The 18,429-nt window shown below is 39.2% G+C and overlaps 1 protein-coding gene across 3 annotated transcripts in view; it reads right to left on the bottom strand.

Moving 5' to 3' along the window:
* PARPBP (PARP1 binding protein) overlaps positions 1 to 18,429 on the bottom strand; it is a 91,256-nt gene that overhangs the window by 20,872 nt on the left and 51,955 nt on the right. For all 3 annotated transcript variants that reach the window (XM_077828439.1, XM_077828449.1, XM_077828456.1), the window contains 3 exons: positions 10,810 to 10,993; positions 6,708 to 6,886; positions 3,008 to 3,089 (listed from right to left, as the gene is read on the bottom strand). In XM_077828439.1, coding sequence (XP_077684565.1) covers positions 3,008 to 3,089; positions 6,708 to 6,886; positions 10,810 to 10,993 — 445 coding nt within the window. The remainder of the gene's footprint in view (positions 1 to 3,007; positions 3,090 to 6,707; positions 6,887 to 10,809; positions 10,994 to 18,429) is intronic.

The following is an 18,429-nucleotide window of genomic DNA, read 5'->3' as shown; positions in this document are numbered from 1 at the left end:
CCTTTCATTTACCAGATTTTCTTAGAGATCTCTATTACACAGTACTACATTAAAGCTCAGTAGGGAATTTTAGTTCACACCAGCAGGGTCTACATGGACCAATTAATGCACACCATGTCAGCGAACTTTAGAAATCACACTCCTGTACTTTGTATTACTGCTCTGTATAGACAAGCCCATAGACAGATGCTTTTCAGTGCAATAGAATACTTTAGACCAACTGGGGAGAAAACCAATTTTCACATCTTAAAAAGCTCCTGAGGAAAAGCATTAATGAAAGAACAACTCCTAAGTAATTACTGACTTATTTGAAATATGTATAAAACTCTTCTTAGCAATGGCTCTAATATTTAATTGTTAAAAAGAAATGCTTAGTACATGATGAGATAGAAGAGTAAATTTTACTTTAAATAAACCCCGATATATTCTGTGCCAATTGTCTGCAGCTACACTAGATGCTGATCCTGTAACTATGAAATATCAATGTAAAGAGGCCATATACAGTTTAAAAATAGTAGTAGTGATCTACTGTATTATAAGATGCCAATTTGTTTGCCTTTCACCCCTAAAATAAAGAGACTTGATTGTAGGTAATCTTTAGCCAACAAACTTACATTTGTCTGAACATTTTGCCTTATAATTTATGCTTGTAAGTAGACTCTGCAATTAAATGCAATTAAAAAGTCTTCAATCTGGATATAATTAAACTAATTTGAGCCACATGAATCTTTATTTTTTTTTTTAAAAGGAAAATATTCTTAGAAGTATTAGGCACTAATCTTTGCTTAGCACTGCAGGAATGAGGGAGCCATAAAGGAAATAGTTATGGCTTTCTGGATCCTAGGGGAAACTAGAGGTTGGTTTTGCCTCCAGAGTAGTTACATAGTCTTTCCCATTCCCTTAGCTCCTGCAAAAAAGGCAGTCAATCTTGTGCTATAAAAATAAGTTGGGTGGGAATCACAGCACCACCACAAGGAGCATAGGCAAGAATGGGTAGAACCATAGCTATGCCTCCTCCCCAATATGCTCCTGCCATTGGAGTGGTGTCTGTAAGCACCCTAGTCAAGGTTGTAAAGATTGCTGCTGCTACATGTGCCTTTTACCACCCCACAAGTATTTCTGTCTGGCCACATTCTTCAGAATGTCTATGGGAACTGCTATGGCCACGATGATTCTCTACATTTCTTTTTGGTGTGGCAGTGGCTTTCAAAGTCATAAAAGTCTGCTACCAAGTAATCATCCTCTGCAGCACTAAGGCTAATTTTGATTGCCCCATAAAGCATCCTTTACCTAAGAATCAAAAAAGCTAATATACTATTGTTTATATTATTTTTCTGTTCTTACCCTGCTGAAAAAGTGAATATGTTTTAGTAATCAAGAATCAGCTTCCAGAGTCACATTTTTGGTAAGTTCTGTGATGGAAGCCTGACTCCTATGCATCTCTTTCAGGAGACTAAAAGGTTTTTTGAATATTAAGGATAATTATTTTAAACTAAATAAATACCCTGGACTTTCTGATATTGAACGCAATTGATCATTGACCCAGTCTTGAACTCTTCATTCAGCCAAAAGAGCTCCTATTGATTTCAATAGGCCCTACAATGTACTTTAACATATTTTCACATTTTGATGGATCAAACCAGAGTTTAATTTATCACTAACAAGCAGACCAAAATCATTGTTATCTGGTTTATTTTTCAGAGGACACATTTTTGGAATCTGTTTTAGGCTTAATTTCACTCTTTAGTTTACCATGATTGTTCCTTCATTTATTTGATAGCTAAACCTATTTATATGAAACAAGAATATATTCAGGATACACAGACATACTTCAAGTCTGATGGTTTCCTTTATTTTAGTTCCACAAGGAATTGTACTGAAAACCCAATACATCTACCTGGGGTTCAGACCCCTGATAACATTATGTCACAAAGGACTACACGCACTAGGCTACACCCTGTGAATAACTAAACATTGCCCCAACATGCCAAGTTAATTCATTTTGGTGCTAGGAGGGGGTGATAGTTTTGTTTCTTCCCCACACACACCAAATATATATTGTGTAAACATTATTCCCCATTTATGGAAAGTTACTTTTAGTGATGCTAGTCTACTGTTTGGTCTTATTGCTAAATAAGTACATTTTACCACAAATTGATAATATAGTCTTTCCTCATCTATTAAAATTGATCTAATTTATTTCCTCATCTATTGCTAGAACCCATCTGCCGGAACTAGAGGCCAACTTTCATTTAGCTCCCAACATCCACATGCAAGGGATTAATGCTGGCATAGTCCCAACAAAGACTAAATTTTGCACTTCTGCTAAAAAAAGCATTCATGGAGCTGTCAGTGCTGTTGAAGACATTCTCCTAAATGATGTTTCTAACAATACCTAACTCACTATTATAAAGTAAGATTTCTGTCTGAACAACACAACAAGATATAGAATTTAAGTTTTTAATTTTAAGTATTTAAGTTTCTCGTTCAGAGAGTTCTTGCTTTGTAACAGGATTTTGGAAATTAGAAGCATAAGAAGATGCCCATAAAATGATACTGAAAAATTCCATTATTGCTCTTTTACAGAACCCAATTTAGCAGGAATGCAAAATTAAGAGTTGAAGAGCATGTGTTCGTAGTCATTTTTGCTTTTATTATACTTTAAATTACACAGACTATGAAAATATATAGATTAATTCAACATGCCTCCATTCATTAGGATAGCTTGTCCACAACCAAGTTTTTAAGCCTCTTTTTCCTACAAACTTTTCTGTTTTATCATGTCACTCTTCTAGTCAGGCTTATGTCTGTATTCCTCCCTCTTTAATCACCAATATGCTTCTCCATTTATGGATTACACACACACACACACACACACACACACACAATTTATTTATTTCACTCTCACACACAGAAATAGAGAGAGAGAGAGACTGGATGCATAACGCAAGTATTGTATTACATTCATACAATATATATTATAATATATAAAATAACCATACGACACCTTAATTTTTCTTTCACCAACAGATGTTTTAATTCGTTGTCTGAGAGGTTTTGGAGAAGACCTAGTGGATTGTGCTGGAGATCTACATTAAAAAAAGAAGAAAAGAAAAGAAAAAAAAAGATCAATTCTTAACTAAATTACACTTCAGCATTTTGTAACAAAAATTCCTATGCTTAAAGGCTCCTCAGAAACAGGGGGAATGGAGGAATCCAAGCTTCTGTTCCTCTATCCTTTCTCCTGCTCCTCTCCCACACCTCCCCACCCCGAAAAAAAACCTGTTTGCATGTGAGGTACTGATGGGAAGTACAATAAAATTTCTGACTTAAGGTTTCAGCAACCGGCATATGCTGTTAGGGTTTAAGTTTAATCACAAAGTTGTGATTCTGCAGGCGCATCATTGTTACTTGTGGCATTGGCAGTGCTATAACAAGTTTCTTCCCATGATTGTCTTCAAAGGCTTCTGGTCAGTCTCCACAGTAACTCACACACTCACACTCTCTTTGATGGAAGTTCTCACAGACAGACAGACAATTACACTTCTATTTTTCAGTTTGTGCATAGTTTATTTCCATGGACACAAGACTTGGATGCATACACAAGTGGTTTTGCTTCTTGCAGTAACAAAATCTGTTCTTTGCTTGGAAATATACACCTAATGGTTACCTCTTTATCATCACTGTCAGCCAATGTGCCTGCACTGACAAGTAGTGATTTCATTTCAGCAGAGACGGAACCTTTCTACATGTTCCCTTGAAGATCGGACTCTCTTTAAGACGCTTTTAGCTGTGCCAAGACTTCTGCAAGGTGAGGTACAAATTTGGCAATAATTTTGGCAATTCAGTAGCTTCTCTAGCTCAGTGAGCTAGTTCCTTCAACAACGCCTACAAAAAGTGGATCTTCAGGATATTAGTAGTATTGCAGACCAGTTTAGGAAGGTGTGACAGGGTGCAACTCACCACTCCAGCGCCTCCTGCTGGCTGTCATGGGGATTAGTTCTTCTTGCCAGTGCGCCCTCTTCTGGTGATGCCTCACTGCCATCACTTCTGCTCTGGGACCCACGTCACTCCCAGGACTGTGGCGTCCTCTTCAGTAACATAGCCCTCCGGGCATGTTACGCTCTGGGTTCCCCACTTTTGGGGGCTCTGCAATATCTGTCCAGCCATTTTCCTCAGTGGCAACTGCAATACAGAGTTCCGCCACTTCCCCAGAGACAACTGGAGAAGGGGGGGACCCAGGCCCGCCCATTACTCCGGGTCCCGGCCCAGGGACCCTGTAGATGGTGGCCACTTATTGTGTCCCCTCCGACTCCTCTTTAGATCTCCCTGGGCCACTTCCCCGAGGCCCCAGCACCCTCTTTGCCCTTGCCTGAGGGCCTCAGCCTGCAGAACTCTGCAGCCTGCCAGGAACTGCCTTTAACTCCCCGGGTCTCTGCCTGCAGTCCTGCTCTGTCCAGGGTGCTTGCTGCCTTCAGCCTGCAAGGCAGCCAGTCTTCCTCCCTCCTCAAGCTCCAGGGAGTGACTGAAGCTGCTCTGCAGCTCTTCTTATATGGGCCAGCATGGCCCCAACTGGCTGCTCCTTGCAGCCTCCCAAGGGCTCTATTAACTCCTTAAAGCCCAGTGTGGGGTAGGCACCCCATCACAGAAAGGCATTTGATGAGTAGGGGGCAACATGCTAGAAAGCACAGAAACAGTTATGGGAGAAGTAGACAAATGGAATACCAAAGATGGCATCCTTGACGGAATGAAGGGGATGGGAGTAGCAACATAACTTTGACAATAGAAAACTGGGAGAAGAAAAATTACGTAGGACCTTGAAGGCTTATCAGTGAGGCAGGGAGGCCAGAGAAGAAATTGTGTGCATTTTCTTAATAAATTATGGAAATGTTTAGCCTAAATTCATTCCAAATTTACCCAAAAAATCACAGATAGTAGCTCTAACTAGATCAGTCTCCTTATTTTGATATTATCTTCAATGCATTTTCTCAGGTGGCTAAAAAAGAAAAGCTGAAAATGCTATTGGAAACATGGCACGTAACCCCTTTCTGCCATCAATAAGGTTTCACAATAATTACAACCACCCCTTATTTTTCTTAAGTATTTGCACTCCAAGAATATATACATACAAGAAATTGTTTCAATATAGTCTCCAATGGAGAGCAGCAGGGATCCATACAATAAGGGAAGGATGAAACATCTTCTGTCAGAGTTGCAGTATATATAGAAGAGACTGATTCAGTGAGAAAAATCTCACTTTGTCTGGAAAATTCTAAAATGTTTTTGATGATTTGTTGTTAATGTTGGTACTTTCAGTGCCAAAAGATAGAGATGCCAGTGACAAAACACTATCAATATGAGACAAAGGAGACTGTAACCACTTCTTACCAGTAGCTCTGTGGAAGGTTTTTTTCATTTTCAACTTCTTGCCAAGTTTTAGAATGAAAAGAAAGCTCTGGAACCATCCAATCTAACCATTTAAACTGAAAGCTCTGTCAAGGCCAACACAGAGGTATAGGGGAGGGACAAAGAGAAATTATCTGAATCTCTCAAAGTTTCATACATGAAACATGTCAGTTTTCTCTTCCAACCTTGGCCCTAAAAATAAACACAGTTTTCTGGAAAGTGGTCAGATCCCCGGCACAGCTGACCACAAAGTTTAAACAGATTTTTGGGACCATTCAATATAAAAAAAAATCATGAAATCTCTGGACACAACAAATACATTTGTTAAAATTCAGAAAAAATACTTAGAACTGATAGTAAAATTGAGAATTTTAAATTAACAAATAAGATTGGGGGGAGGGGTAGCTCAGTGGTTTAAGCATTGGCCTGCTAAACCCAGGGTTGCGAGTTCAATCCTTGAGGGGGGCATTTAGGGGTATGAGGCAAAAATCTGTTGGATGATTTAATTGGGGATTGGTCCTGCTTTAAACAGGGGGTTGGACTAGATGATCTCCTGAGGTCCCTTCCAACCCTGATATTCTAGGATTCTACGGCAAACTATAGTAAGGTTTAATATTTCCTATGTTTCTACCTGTGACCAACCTGCATTGCAAATTTATTGGAGGAGATATAGATTATCACTTTCCTCAAAAATACCATATTCTGCTACATTTCACCGCGTAGGTAAAAACATTTTTAAAACATAAGAACTTACAAACAGTATTATACCCCAGAAGTTACTGTACTTAGGTGGAAGATGAAGTGATCCCTTACCTATCACACAATGTTCAGAGTTTTATTGTTTGTAAAGCAATTGAGAACCTCAGAATAAAGGTGCTACAGAAGTACAAATTGTTAAGAGATTTTAGAGTCTGAAGGGAGGAAAGAAAACAAGGAAATAAAAGTGATTTCCTGTATTTTAGCAAAAAGAATCCTTCAGTTTTAAGTAAAAGTAAGAAACTTTTCATAAGTTTATGAAAAGAGTGGTAGATTTTAGAGTGGTAGATTCACTTTTGTGAATAAGTTGCTAGTGTTAAAATTATGTTTTTTGAGCTATGAACACACTATTCTCAAATGAAGTGAAAATTAGATATACTGAGTAAACAAAAAAACTGGAAACTAAAAAGTTGACAGCAAATTGACAATACATCTCTTAGTTTGCTACTACGTAATTTGCTTTGTATAAGTAAGAACATTATTCTTGTTCTGCAGACCATTTATTACAGGGGTTTGTTTTATTTTATAGATTTACTAGTACTCACCTAAAGAGTGTTAAGACAGAGGTGATTCCAAATGGAGTTACATTTTCATCACCATATAATAGTTCTGCTTTGTTTTTGGTAGGAAGATTGGCAGCTTCTTCATCCAAAAGAGCTAATAAGGCCTTTACAGTTTCTCTGCCACAGTAGGCAGTGCCATGGTTTATGGCATGTAATTTTGGCTGAAAGTAAATAGAAATTATTCCATCTAAGTAAATATTAATAGGAACATACAATAATGCTACAATGCATCAAATCAACCAACAAGGAATCCATCTTCAACAGCAGCCAGGTGCTTCAGAAGAAGGTGCAAGAAATCCCCCACAGACAATTATGGAATAACCTACCCAAAAGGGAATTTTCTTCCTAACCAACACGCAATTAGTGATATTTAGCTAATTGCTAGATGGAAGCATGAGCGTAATAAGATATACAGCTAAATATTGGAGTCTGAGCAATTACACTGCACTACAGAAGTTAAGTGGGAAGAAAATGAACAGTTCCCCATCACGTATTCTTGAGAGCTACGGGGCACACAGATACATTCTGGGACAGTCTAACACCAATCCCTTTTACCAAGTAACCAACTCTTTTCCACAGACCTGACCAGAGGTGTGTTAGGTACAACAGCCTCCAGATTAGCATAAAATAGATCCCTCAGGATCTTCCACAATAATGGAGAAGTTCTCAAAGAAAATCTAAATATGGAAATGCTCAGTGCTGCTCTCAGCAGCAGAGACGTAGAACTTCATAACCACTGTGGTACTGCAAGAATTGCAGGTTTGCTATAAAAAAAGTAGAAAGTAAAAAAAAAGTAACAATCCTGTTCAGAAGTTTAGGGCTTGTTTTTTAAATGTACAGTAGGGTATTTTTAAAACCGCAGGTTTTCTTGTTTACATATTAAAAAAAACACACACTGCAGTTTAAATTTGTTCTAAAAAGATAGTACAAGTAACAACAGAGTTTATAGAATCAGTTAACTAATCTTAAACAATCTCCTTGAATAAATCAAATTCTATTCTTTTATCTACCTGATTACACCAGTTAGTGTATGTATCTTCCAAGAACTATCGCAATATATATGTCAGACATTTACTATAAGTTAACAACTAGTGAATAGAAATAGCAACTACAGCTATGGTTGGCACCTAAAATTAAAACAGAATTGTCTATTTCAGTTCCATTTAACTTCCCTAAAATTTTATTCTGAGCCAATGCAGCCATTACATTACCACATAATGACTTTTGTGCAATATCATATTGTGTCATGGCACAACTGTTTTACTGTGAAAACTGCAAAAAAAGAGCAGTCTCAACTATAACTATGCACACAGACTAAAAAAAGCTTCACTACAAATTAAGGCATTCAAACTTAAATGGAAAAAGCAGCCACATGCAAGCATCATTTCTCTGATGCGTGTTAAAGCTATGCCCATGGCCCATTTCTTCCTGCCTCCAAAATAAATTGACTAGAATTGACTAGAATTCATGAATGACTTTCTGCTACTCCAGGTCCTATATTGGTCAATCCAGGTCACAACAGCCAAATTCTGGCCAGAATAGTAAACTTCTCAGATAGTGATGAAAATTCTCATTAACCATTAATGCAGGCTTCACATAATTAAATTAAAGCAAAGCTTTCTCCCCTGTGGAATAATTATTTAGCTGAAGCTCAGGAATTCCCACAACATCGAGATATTGCAAAGAAAAATATTGCCAGGTTAAAAGTTTTGTATCTGTTTGCTGCAAGGCAACTGTTTTCAAGTGCATTTTATTCAGAAGTGAATTAGACAGCCAGCCTTCCTAGCAATACTACATTGTGAAAGCACCAGTTGTGGTCCATAGGTAAAATGAAGTTGAATTTTGCACTTAAAGAAGGGATTAACCTTTGTTAAGTATAAAAAATAGAGCATACCCTCCCCAAATATCACAGCACTTACTGTGAATAAAAAACCTATTTTTCTGAGACTTTATAATGGAATCTATTAGTGACTCCTATAAGAAATATAGCACCCCGTGTCAGGCCTTTTAGGTCCAAAAAGATCTTCACAGAATACAGATGCTTCATGTCTCCCATATAGTTAAAAAACCTCATTGAAATCATAAACAAAAGCTATATTTGATTTTTTTCAAGAATTAATGGCTATTTTGCCCCTATTATTCTTAATAACTGTACTTTTTTTCAGCAGACACTAAAGAATAATATTCTTCTACAAAGAGTTTCACCAAAAACTGTTCTTTTTCAAAAGTGCTGACTCTCTCATTGTTCTCAAAGGAACTGACATTACAGGCTGCCTTCAGTTGCCCATTTAGAGAAGGGCCTTTATTCCCCATTGTTCTGAACGGGCCCAAGTATTCCTCTTTACTTCCTCACAATATAGGATGCCACCATCTTTGGCTTCTCTCCTGCAGGGAACAAGGGAAATGGTGGCCACATTTATAGGGGACATCAACCTATGACCTGTGTTCCATTGAGAACAACAAGAGATGGCAGCCATTTTGATATAACAGTACTTTGAGAGTTTTTCTGAATAAGATTTCATGCAGAAGCCTCTGCTGGCAGAAAAACTTTCAGTTATGAAAAACAGAACCAAGAGTGACTATTAATCCTAAATATTTATTTTCAAAAGCTACCTGTTGCACCAGATCTACTCAGAAGGTAGGATAGAGGAGGAAAATGTCCACATGCAGAGACTCAGTGGGTGGAAGAAATAGGATGTGTATGTATGGAGAATGTGTGGGACAGGAGTAAAGGGAAAACTGCCCAGGGAAACATAGAGTGAGGCAAGAAGTAGAAACTGGGGGACAGGAAAAGAGAGGCAAATGGGATATAAACTCTAGCTGCTTTGTGCTTCTTCAAAATGGCATAAAGCAGCCAGTCCATATTGGTCAATCTGGACATAAAAAGTTAAAACTATAGAAAATAATTTATGGCATCTCTTCAAATCATTAGGAATACCAAATGGTAGCATTCTGACTTTTTTAATTAAAATTTTATACATGAATACAAAACAAAGAAAATTCCTAGACAAAACTGAAGTGAAGATGAAGTTAAGGTTGAGAGTACTTATCAGTAATCTACGGTAAAATACATTACAGAGATGTTAGAGAGACAAGGTGGGTGACGAAGAAGAGACATGTGTGGCTTGAAAGCTTGTCTATCTCACCAATCAAAGATATTACCTCACCCACTTTGTCTCTCTAATATCCTGGGACCGACATGACTACAACTACCTATTACTGCATTGCATATTAACAAAGCCCAAAACAAAGCATTATAAACCAGGAAAATTCAGAATTAATATGAAATTTAAAAGAAACCCAAACATTTTAAATTATGGAAATCACACAGTTTCACCACCTAAGTAACCTGAACTCTGCACTGTAGCAATACCCCCCACACCCCTCCCCCTCTTTTTTTTGGAAGAGAGAAATGGGGAGGGCAAGACAGAGAGAAAAATCTAATGAGTCTTTACAAGTCAGTTTAAATCACTAATATAATCTGGGACCATAAATAGTAATCATAATCATACCATTATTGCATGGTATCTACAGAGCAGAATTAAGGTTGTTTGGATATGCATTACTATATCTTAACATGTTTGGATTTAATTTTTAACGTAGAGTGTTCTGCATTTATATCGATTGATTTTGGGATAACTAGGTCATCAATGTATTTTATCCTAAATTTCTTATATGTACTCTCAGCCTTAACTGCATCTTAACATAATTTTATCAGGGAATTTAAATAAAAATTTAACTGTATTAATATTAGTAACAGATTAGTTATTTTACAAATATTTAATATTTTACAAACTCTTATGAATGGGAACAATAAACTGCATTTAAAAAAAGTTACATTAAAATTATAAAACTATTAACATAATAATTTTTAGTTGAAGTATAATGACTTTTTGAAAACCACACTATAATCCTAAAGGACTTAGAGTCTTTCAACAAATTTAAGTGTACTACGCTACACAGGAAATGACACTATTCTGTATTATTGGGAAAAGATTATTCTATATTTCAAGTTTAAAAAAAAAAAAAAAAGACATTGGCTTTCTTGTAAAGCTGTATAGGAGAACAAAAGGAGGCCCATTACCCGGGCTGGACTGATTCCAGTGGTGCTAGCAGTCACAGCTTCATGTTGAGAATTTATAATATTTTTAATCCTTAAATCCAAATCTTGTAAAACTTCCTCTGCTGCTCGACAGAATGGATCCCCACTGTTTCGGCCTTTTATCAAGTGTATCTTGATTGTTGATAGAATTCGCCCTCCTGCAATTCTGAAAATAGGCAGAGTCATCCCCACATTAATCTTGGCAATGCTTTAATATACCTATTAGTTCTGAACACAGAGTCTTCACAGTCAATCAAAACTGTTCAGAGAACAGCTTTGATCTTTTAAATAAAACAGCAGTGTGCAATTAAATACTATCCTTTGACATAATAGTTTACTAACATATTAAAGATTAGGAAAATCAAAAGGAAAAATAAAAAGGTAACCAAATTCAACATTTGGCAGTATGCGGATCTACAAGACAAAGAGGAACTATCCTGGCTGGAAAGAAAGTTCTGATAAAAGTATCTTCTGCAAATCCACATCTTTCTGTTTTGCTCATAGATCATGAGCATGTCACAAAGTTCTAGGAGAACTGAACCACTAAACAGTAAGGCATACTACTTTATTTGCAAATATATTTCTGTTTCACATAAGCCTTTCCAACAACCAGTATGTTTTCAGTTTAACTAAAATACCAGATTGCCAAGAAGACTAGTCGAGCACTGATATTCGTTATAAAGGTGTACAATTTCCTATTCCATAACAGAGCAGGAAAGATTCCTCCACGATCAGAGAGCACATACAGCAACACAAATTTGACTATGAATTATCCATACAATAGTATCGGTTATGTCAAAAGTATAATAGATGAGAGTATGTAACAGGGCTCAAGTTCAGCAGTTTTTATAGAAAGACCAGAAAAGAAGGCATATATGTTCCCAATTACACAAATGAAAGTTTCAAACTCATGAAGGATGGCAGGCACTCCTGATTGTGCTAGAGATACTTTGAAGTAGGCATTGTATCTTAATCAGTTTGCACAGTACCTAGCACAATGGATTGGGGCCCCTCAACAATACCAAATTATTAAATACCAATAAAAGTTTAAACAGAATTTAAAATGAGTGGCAGAGATGTACAGAAAGCAAACAAAATGAGGCAGGCTACAATTATTACCAGTGCTCAGGTTTAAGGAAATAATGTCAAAGAATCAGTTTTCCAGTCCTCAGATACCGTCCCACATCTCCATCACTTTTCAAAGATGTTTGTGGTTTGGTAATTTTGTTTCCAAATCTCTTATCAGCTCAGGATGCATGTCCTCCATGGCTACTGATTTGATTATGTTCAAAGTTTTCCCCAAGTATTCCTTTACTCATTTTATAAAAATCAACTATTTATACTAAGTATTCATTATTTCAGAGACCATTTTAAAAGAGGAATCCTGCAGTGTGGCAATTTTAGTCATTATTTTAATAGTCTGCATTCATTAATATGAATATTTGTTTTCTAGTCCTTTTTAGTATTGGGTACTCATCTTTTCCTTCAAGCCTTAATCAGCTTATATTCCTGTTTAATTGATTCTTTCCTTCCTCAACTTTACTGTTTCCAGTAAAGGGTTATTTTTACCCTCAGATCTTTGATTGGCTCAAAATGGAGCTGCCAGCTGGTAGTGATGTGTGGGGACCCTGGTTTAAAGACCACTCCCTATCAACAGGGAGCAGACAGGACCCATTGTTTAAAAATATCTGTATAAGAATCTCATTCCGGGGTCTCATGTTCTCAGGACTACATAGGGTAGAACTTCACAACTCAAAGCTTTTGATCTTTTGATGCAGTGGTAGTGACTAGCACATAAATACCAATACCTCAACTTCCAGAACCTTCCAGTTGGCATCTTCTTAATCAGACTCTGAAGGAGCTTTCTTCAGGGGTGGGTCTCAGACTTGCTTTGGATGCTACTCCAGCAGACTTAATGGGCGGCTTCTCTGTAAAAGAGTTCTCTATTTTGACCTTGCCTTTAATCCGAGACTGACCTAAATCTAAATTAAATTAATTTCCTTTTCAGTCTGATGCAATTTAAGAGTACTATTCTGTTTGCTTCCATAACTTCCTCCTTTCGTCTGCTCCCAACTTCTAAATTTGTGAACATACTTGTCAGCACGTTACATCATACTGATGAGAAATTACTTTTATCAGAGGATGGGCTAACTACATCTCCCATTTTAAAGAAAGTTTCACATGAAAATAAGCTTCTAATACATTGAACTCAGAATTCTGAAACACTGGGAAAAATGATTTTACAGAAAACCTGTCAGGATTCAGGGCTGTAGACTCCTGAAGTCCCAGAAAGTGTGCAAATTGACAACACCCTCCAAAAAGGGTCTCCGAGCCCTGACACACATTGTCTACACAGCGTTCCCACGAGGAGTAACATTTCTTTTGTGCATTCAATTTCAACAGGAGTTTACAAATTCCCTGGAAGTGCCTCCATCAAATGCAATTTAGCCTAGTCAGGTTCACACCCTAAACAATAAAAAAAGCTAAAGAGGCTGAGGGTGAGGGGAGGTGAAGGGCAGAAAAGAGAGGACTGGACTGAATATATAAGAGGTGATTTCTTTATACTGCATGAAGGAATATGCCCAGGGACTTTGCTGTTTTGAATTAATCTGACTGATCAAGAGTCCTGTAAATAAAATTACAAACCCTAAAGAAGTTAACCTGAGTCTCCTATTGCTTCTGTCCTGCCACTCAGGCCCTACTTTGCCACACAATCCTTAGTCTCAATTTTTGTAGAGGACAGATACTTATTCATTTTATGGTAGTCAAAACTGGATTATACTTTACATTAAATTGCAAGCTTTAAATCAAAATGAATAAATGCTTTGTGAGGCGGAGTGGTCTCCCACTGAGCCAAAGGGGAAGGAGCCACTCTGATTCCCTAGTGGGCGGAGCCAGGCCGGGCCCACCACTCGACATAAGCTAAATATAAAAGGCGAAGCCGTTAGCCCTGTTAAGTCTGAACCAGGGAAAAATGGGTCTCCAGCCCCCTGCAAAACCTCGAAGCTGAACCTGCGCTGCACAAGACTGACCCAGGAGAAGAGCTACCGGGACTGCCACTCGCCATATACCCCGCGGAGATGGAGGACTCCTGGACTAATGAACCCCTCGCCCAGACTATGGTAGGAAGTACCCAGGGAAACCAGATGTTCGTCAAGTTTCACTGTTAGAACCCAAGTCAGCGTATTGTGGTAGAATCCCCACTGACCCAGTGGCAGAACCCTTCACCACAGTTAGGGCCCTGGGCTGGGACCTGGTGGAATAGGGTGGGCCTGGGTCCTCTTACCTCCTGCCGCAAACTCCACCCCTGGGGTGGCAGCCTCCCTACCTGAGGCCAAGAAGCCTGCGATTGTCTGCCATCTGCCTGAGCCAGGACATCAGGTGATAGATTGTTTGTTTGTTCTACCCTGCCTGAAGGCCTGAGCCTCTAGACTGCTTATAGCTTTCCCCTGCCTGAGGGCATGAGCTCCCTAAAACTGTTGGTTTGCTCTGCACTGCCTCAGGGCCTGAGCCCTTAAGACTGTTTGCTCCACCTGGCCTAAGAGGTTTAGACCAAGATATTGCTTGGCCCCACCCATGCCATGAGCCAGGGCCCCTTGTGTTCAATTTGTAATTCCCCGTTAGTGGGCGACATCCCAGTGATGCAGTGAGGTGAAGTGCCCTCCCACTGAGCCAGAGGAGGAGGGACAACCGCTAACGCACTACAAGAAGTTTAAGTATAATGCTTGGATGTAGCCAAAGGGAAACACCCATGTGGAGTCAGTCTGCCCACAAATCAAGGGCTATCTGATTTTAGTCAGAAGAGTATATTAAAAAAAGCATAGACTCATAGACTAAGGTCAGAAGGGATCATTATGATCATCTAGTCTGACCTCCTGCACAAGGAATCTCACCCACCAACTCCTGTAACAAACCCCTAACTTATGTCTGAACTACTGAAGTCCTCATATTGTGCAGAGAATCCTCCAGCAAGTGACCCGTGCCCCACGCTGCAGAGGAAGGCAGTGAACCTTTGCTTTAAGCGCAAGAAATGGAAAATTCTAAAGGAAAAAGTCATCCAATGCAGTTGTTAAGAGATAAGAGCAGAGCATTGCTGAAGAAAATTCTGTCTTTGAAGGATATACATACTAGGAGTGTTAGCCAACTCTCTTGAAATTTCATGCCAAACTGCTTATTCCTTGCAGTGTTTAATTGGCATCTCTAGAAGCAATGCTTACCGTCAATGAAAAGTGTACTATGATAACCGTAGTAAGGTCTATTCCATAAATACTGTAACCAACCTGAAGTACGTAAGGTAGACAAAAAGATGAAGGAACCACCTAAAGTTACCAGTCTTTATTTGCTAGATTGAGTCCTTTTAACTGCAGAAATCCTGAATTTATGTAAAAAAAGTTACATATTTCTCAAGTATTTAAATGAAGAATTTGGCTAATTCAAATGAACAGAATTCCAATATTTATGTAAAATGAAAAGGAGTACTAACAAATTTATTTGAGCATAAGCTTTCGTGAGCTACAGCTCACTTCATCGAATGCATGTGTATACCTTTATCACAGGTTTACTGATATTTTAGTTCCCCACAAATGTTTACCTACTTTATGTGATCCTTGATTACTCCACAGTTTTTATTCAAGGGAATAAAATAAAAAATTTTAAAAAGGCAGTAAAATCACATTCAGTATTTTTTTTTATTTTAGTCTCTACCTAATGCCAATTGAGGATATTTTCTACTTGAAATAAAGTTCATTTAATCTCTCTTTCTGCCTGTATTCCTCCCTCTTTTCCAGGAAAAGAGTTCCAGTTCCCCATCAGATATACAAATTCTAGCTGGAGCAATGAAAGGAAAAGTTTATTCATTCTTCAACTAGAATTATAAAAACAGGCCAAGGCATAAAGTGCTGATCTAATGTGTGTGTGGATTATATTAAGACATTGTGCCATAGCTTATTTCATTTTGAACCAGAGTACACTATAATAGAATACGTTGTGAGATTTGGTTTTATTCAAGGCTGGAATACATTGCCCAAAGGTTGAATTTACCTCAATAGTTATATTTCATGAATGATTTAAAATTTATTACAGAAGAGTCGAACTACCAAAACTATTGACGTTCAAGAATATGCCCTCTACACAGTCCATGGTGGCAAAGGTATTATTTTAACTATAATGTTTACCCATTGTGACGTGGCAAGGCCAGATGGCTACAGAAAAGTAGTGGGAGATAGATATATTAGCTCCAGGCTAAACAAATCCCTGGTACCAGGTTAAGTGAAATGGAAGCTGCTCCAGGTCAATTAAGACACCTGGAGCCAATTAAGAACTTTCCAGAAGGCAGGGAGAATGCCAGGTTGATTGGGACACCTGAAGCCAATCAGGGGCTGGCTGAAACTAGATAAAAGCCTCCCAGCCAGTCAGGTGGGTGTGCATATCAGGAGCTGTGAGAGGAAGTTGGGCTGTTTGAGAGGCTGAGTAGTACACACCATATCAGGCACAAGGAAGGAGGCCCTGAGGTAAGGGTGAAGTGGAGCTTGAGGAATTGAGGGCTGCTGTGGGGGAAGTAGCCCAGGGAATTGGTCAGCTACCATAGCTGATACTATTAGGGTCCCTGGGCTGGAGCCTGGAGTAGAGGGTGGGTCTGGGCTTCCCCCCACCTTTGCCCCCTGATTAATCACTGAGACTGGGAGACAACAGAGACAGTGCAAGGAAGGATAACTTCTCCTCACCTCCCTTGCTGGCTTATGATGAAAATGGCTCAGTAGACTGTGACCCTTGTCTCTAGAGAAAGAAAGCCTCTGAGGCTAGCAAAATCTGCCAGGAAACCCGGGACCCACGGAGACAAGGACAGAACTTTGTTACACCATATATAGATGGAGGTGGTTGATGAATAAGTTACAGTGGGAAGCATGGTTAAGGGAATAGCAGCTTTTGCCCAAAATGACAATATACCCCATCAAATATGACAAGGTCTGGGTTAAGGAAAACTAGTTTAACAAAACTGCACAAGTTATTTTTCATACTGAAAATGGATCTGGAATATTATCTCATAGTATCTGTTAAAGGGCTACAATCAATAGGATGACTAATATATTTTAGAAAAGAATGTAAATTTAACTAAGGCTTCAGTGACTCAAGCAGCAGTTACAGTAGAGTGAATGCATACATTCATATATAAATACGGACAAATTCATGTTAACAGCCAGAGACCCCTTTACAGCAGCCCGTTCTCTTCTGCTTCAGTGGAGGGAAAGGAGGTCCTCTAACTGATCCATCAAAGACAATTACTAGCTTCAGTTAGTAGTATGGGAAGTAAAACAAAAAGGAACCCAGAACTTCCCTTGAGATGCAGACTTGTAGGGTAAAGATTTTCCCTAGTCTAGAGGTACGCTTGAGGCAAGATGGGGAAGAAAAAAAAACTTATGTAAAAGAGCTGAGTTAAGGGATCTAGTCACATGTTGCTTTGAAATTGGAGCTTGCTGGAACTCAAGTGTTGTGAGTCAGTATTGGGGGAGAAGGATAGTCTGTGTTTGGGGTAAGGGAGGACGTACATTGACAAAGCTGGAATGGAGAATATGGAATGGTTAAAAAGTGCAGAGGAAAAAACAAACTATACTTAATACAAGTTGTCCTGTTTTTCCCAAGATTGCCCTGAGATTTTAAACAGTCCTAGGTGAATATAGTCCTAAAATCTTGGGAAGCTCACTGACCAAAGACAACTTCGCTCTGTACCACTAGAGGAGAGTGTACAAACCACTTGGAAGGCATGTTGCTGGTTCCCAAACCCACCACTCACTCCAGTCTCTGCTATACCATGCTCAGAAGACAGAAGAAGAGAGCATCTTAGACAGTTCAGGGAGCAATCAGACATGGGCCTTATACCTGCTCTGCCCAGTCACTGCCTTCTCCTCACACCTCCAAGAAAACCCTGCCGCTGACAGGCACACTTTTCCCCATGGTTCAGTGAAAACAAAAAGACAGAAGGAGGGGGAAAACAAGGAAGGGACAAGGAAACTGGAGATGTAAAAAGAAACAGTCAGAAAGAGGTGGGACACAAATGGGGAAGACACAGCAAGGAGGTTTCACAGGCCAGGTCATGGGCAGCCAGATCTAGTAGGCAAAGTCAAAGTTTGTAGTTATGAGACAGGAGTCAAGAGTCAGCTGGGTTGGGATTCCAGGAGGTGAGAAGCAGGAGACAAACTGGAGGTGAGGAACCACAAGGCAGATGTCAGGAGTCAAGCCAACTCAGAATGCCAGGAGATCAAGCTGGGGTAGCAGGAGCAGGAACCACAAGGCACACAGTCTGGGGCAGGATGGAGCTCAGTTGTCTGACCTGCTGGCTGTACTTAACACAGCAGCAGGAACTGGAAGCTGTCAAAATCACTCACTCTTGGAGTCTGTCAAGCAGCTCTCAGGGGAGGAGCCTCACACTGAGGCTGAGCTTCATGGGTCTCAGGTAAGCTATTACTAGCAAGCAGCCAGGTACAGGGTTAGAGTGTGGCTGATCCCAGATTTGAGACCCCTGGATCATGACATCACCCTCTTCTTTAAGGGCTCCCTCCAGGATACAGGGATCCTGGTTTCTTAGGGTGGTTCCTGTGGAAGGCC

The sequence above is a fragment of the Eretmochelys imbricata genome, chromosome 1 (assembly GCF_965152235.1).
Source record: "Eretmochelys imbricata isolate rEreImb1 chromosome 1, rEreImb1.hap1, whole genome shotgun sequence".
Lineage (NCBI taxonomy): Eukaryota > Metazoa > Chordata > Testudines > Cheloniidae > Eretmochelys > Eretmochelys imbricata.
Note: the sequence above shows the minus strand (reverse complement) of the source record. Positions and strands in the feature narration are given on the sequence as shown.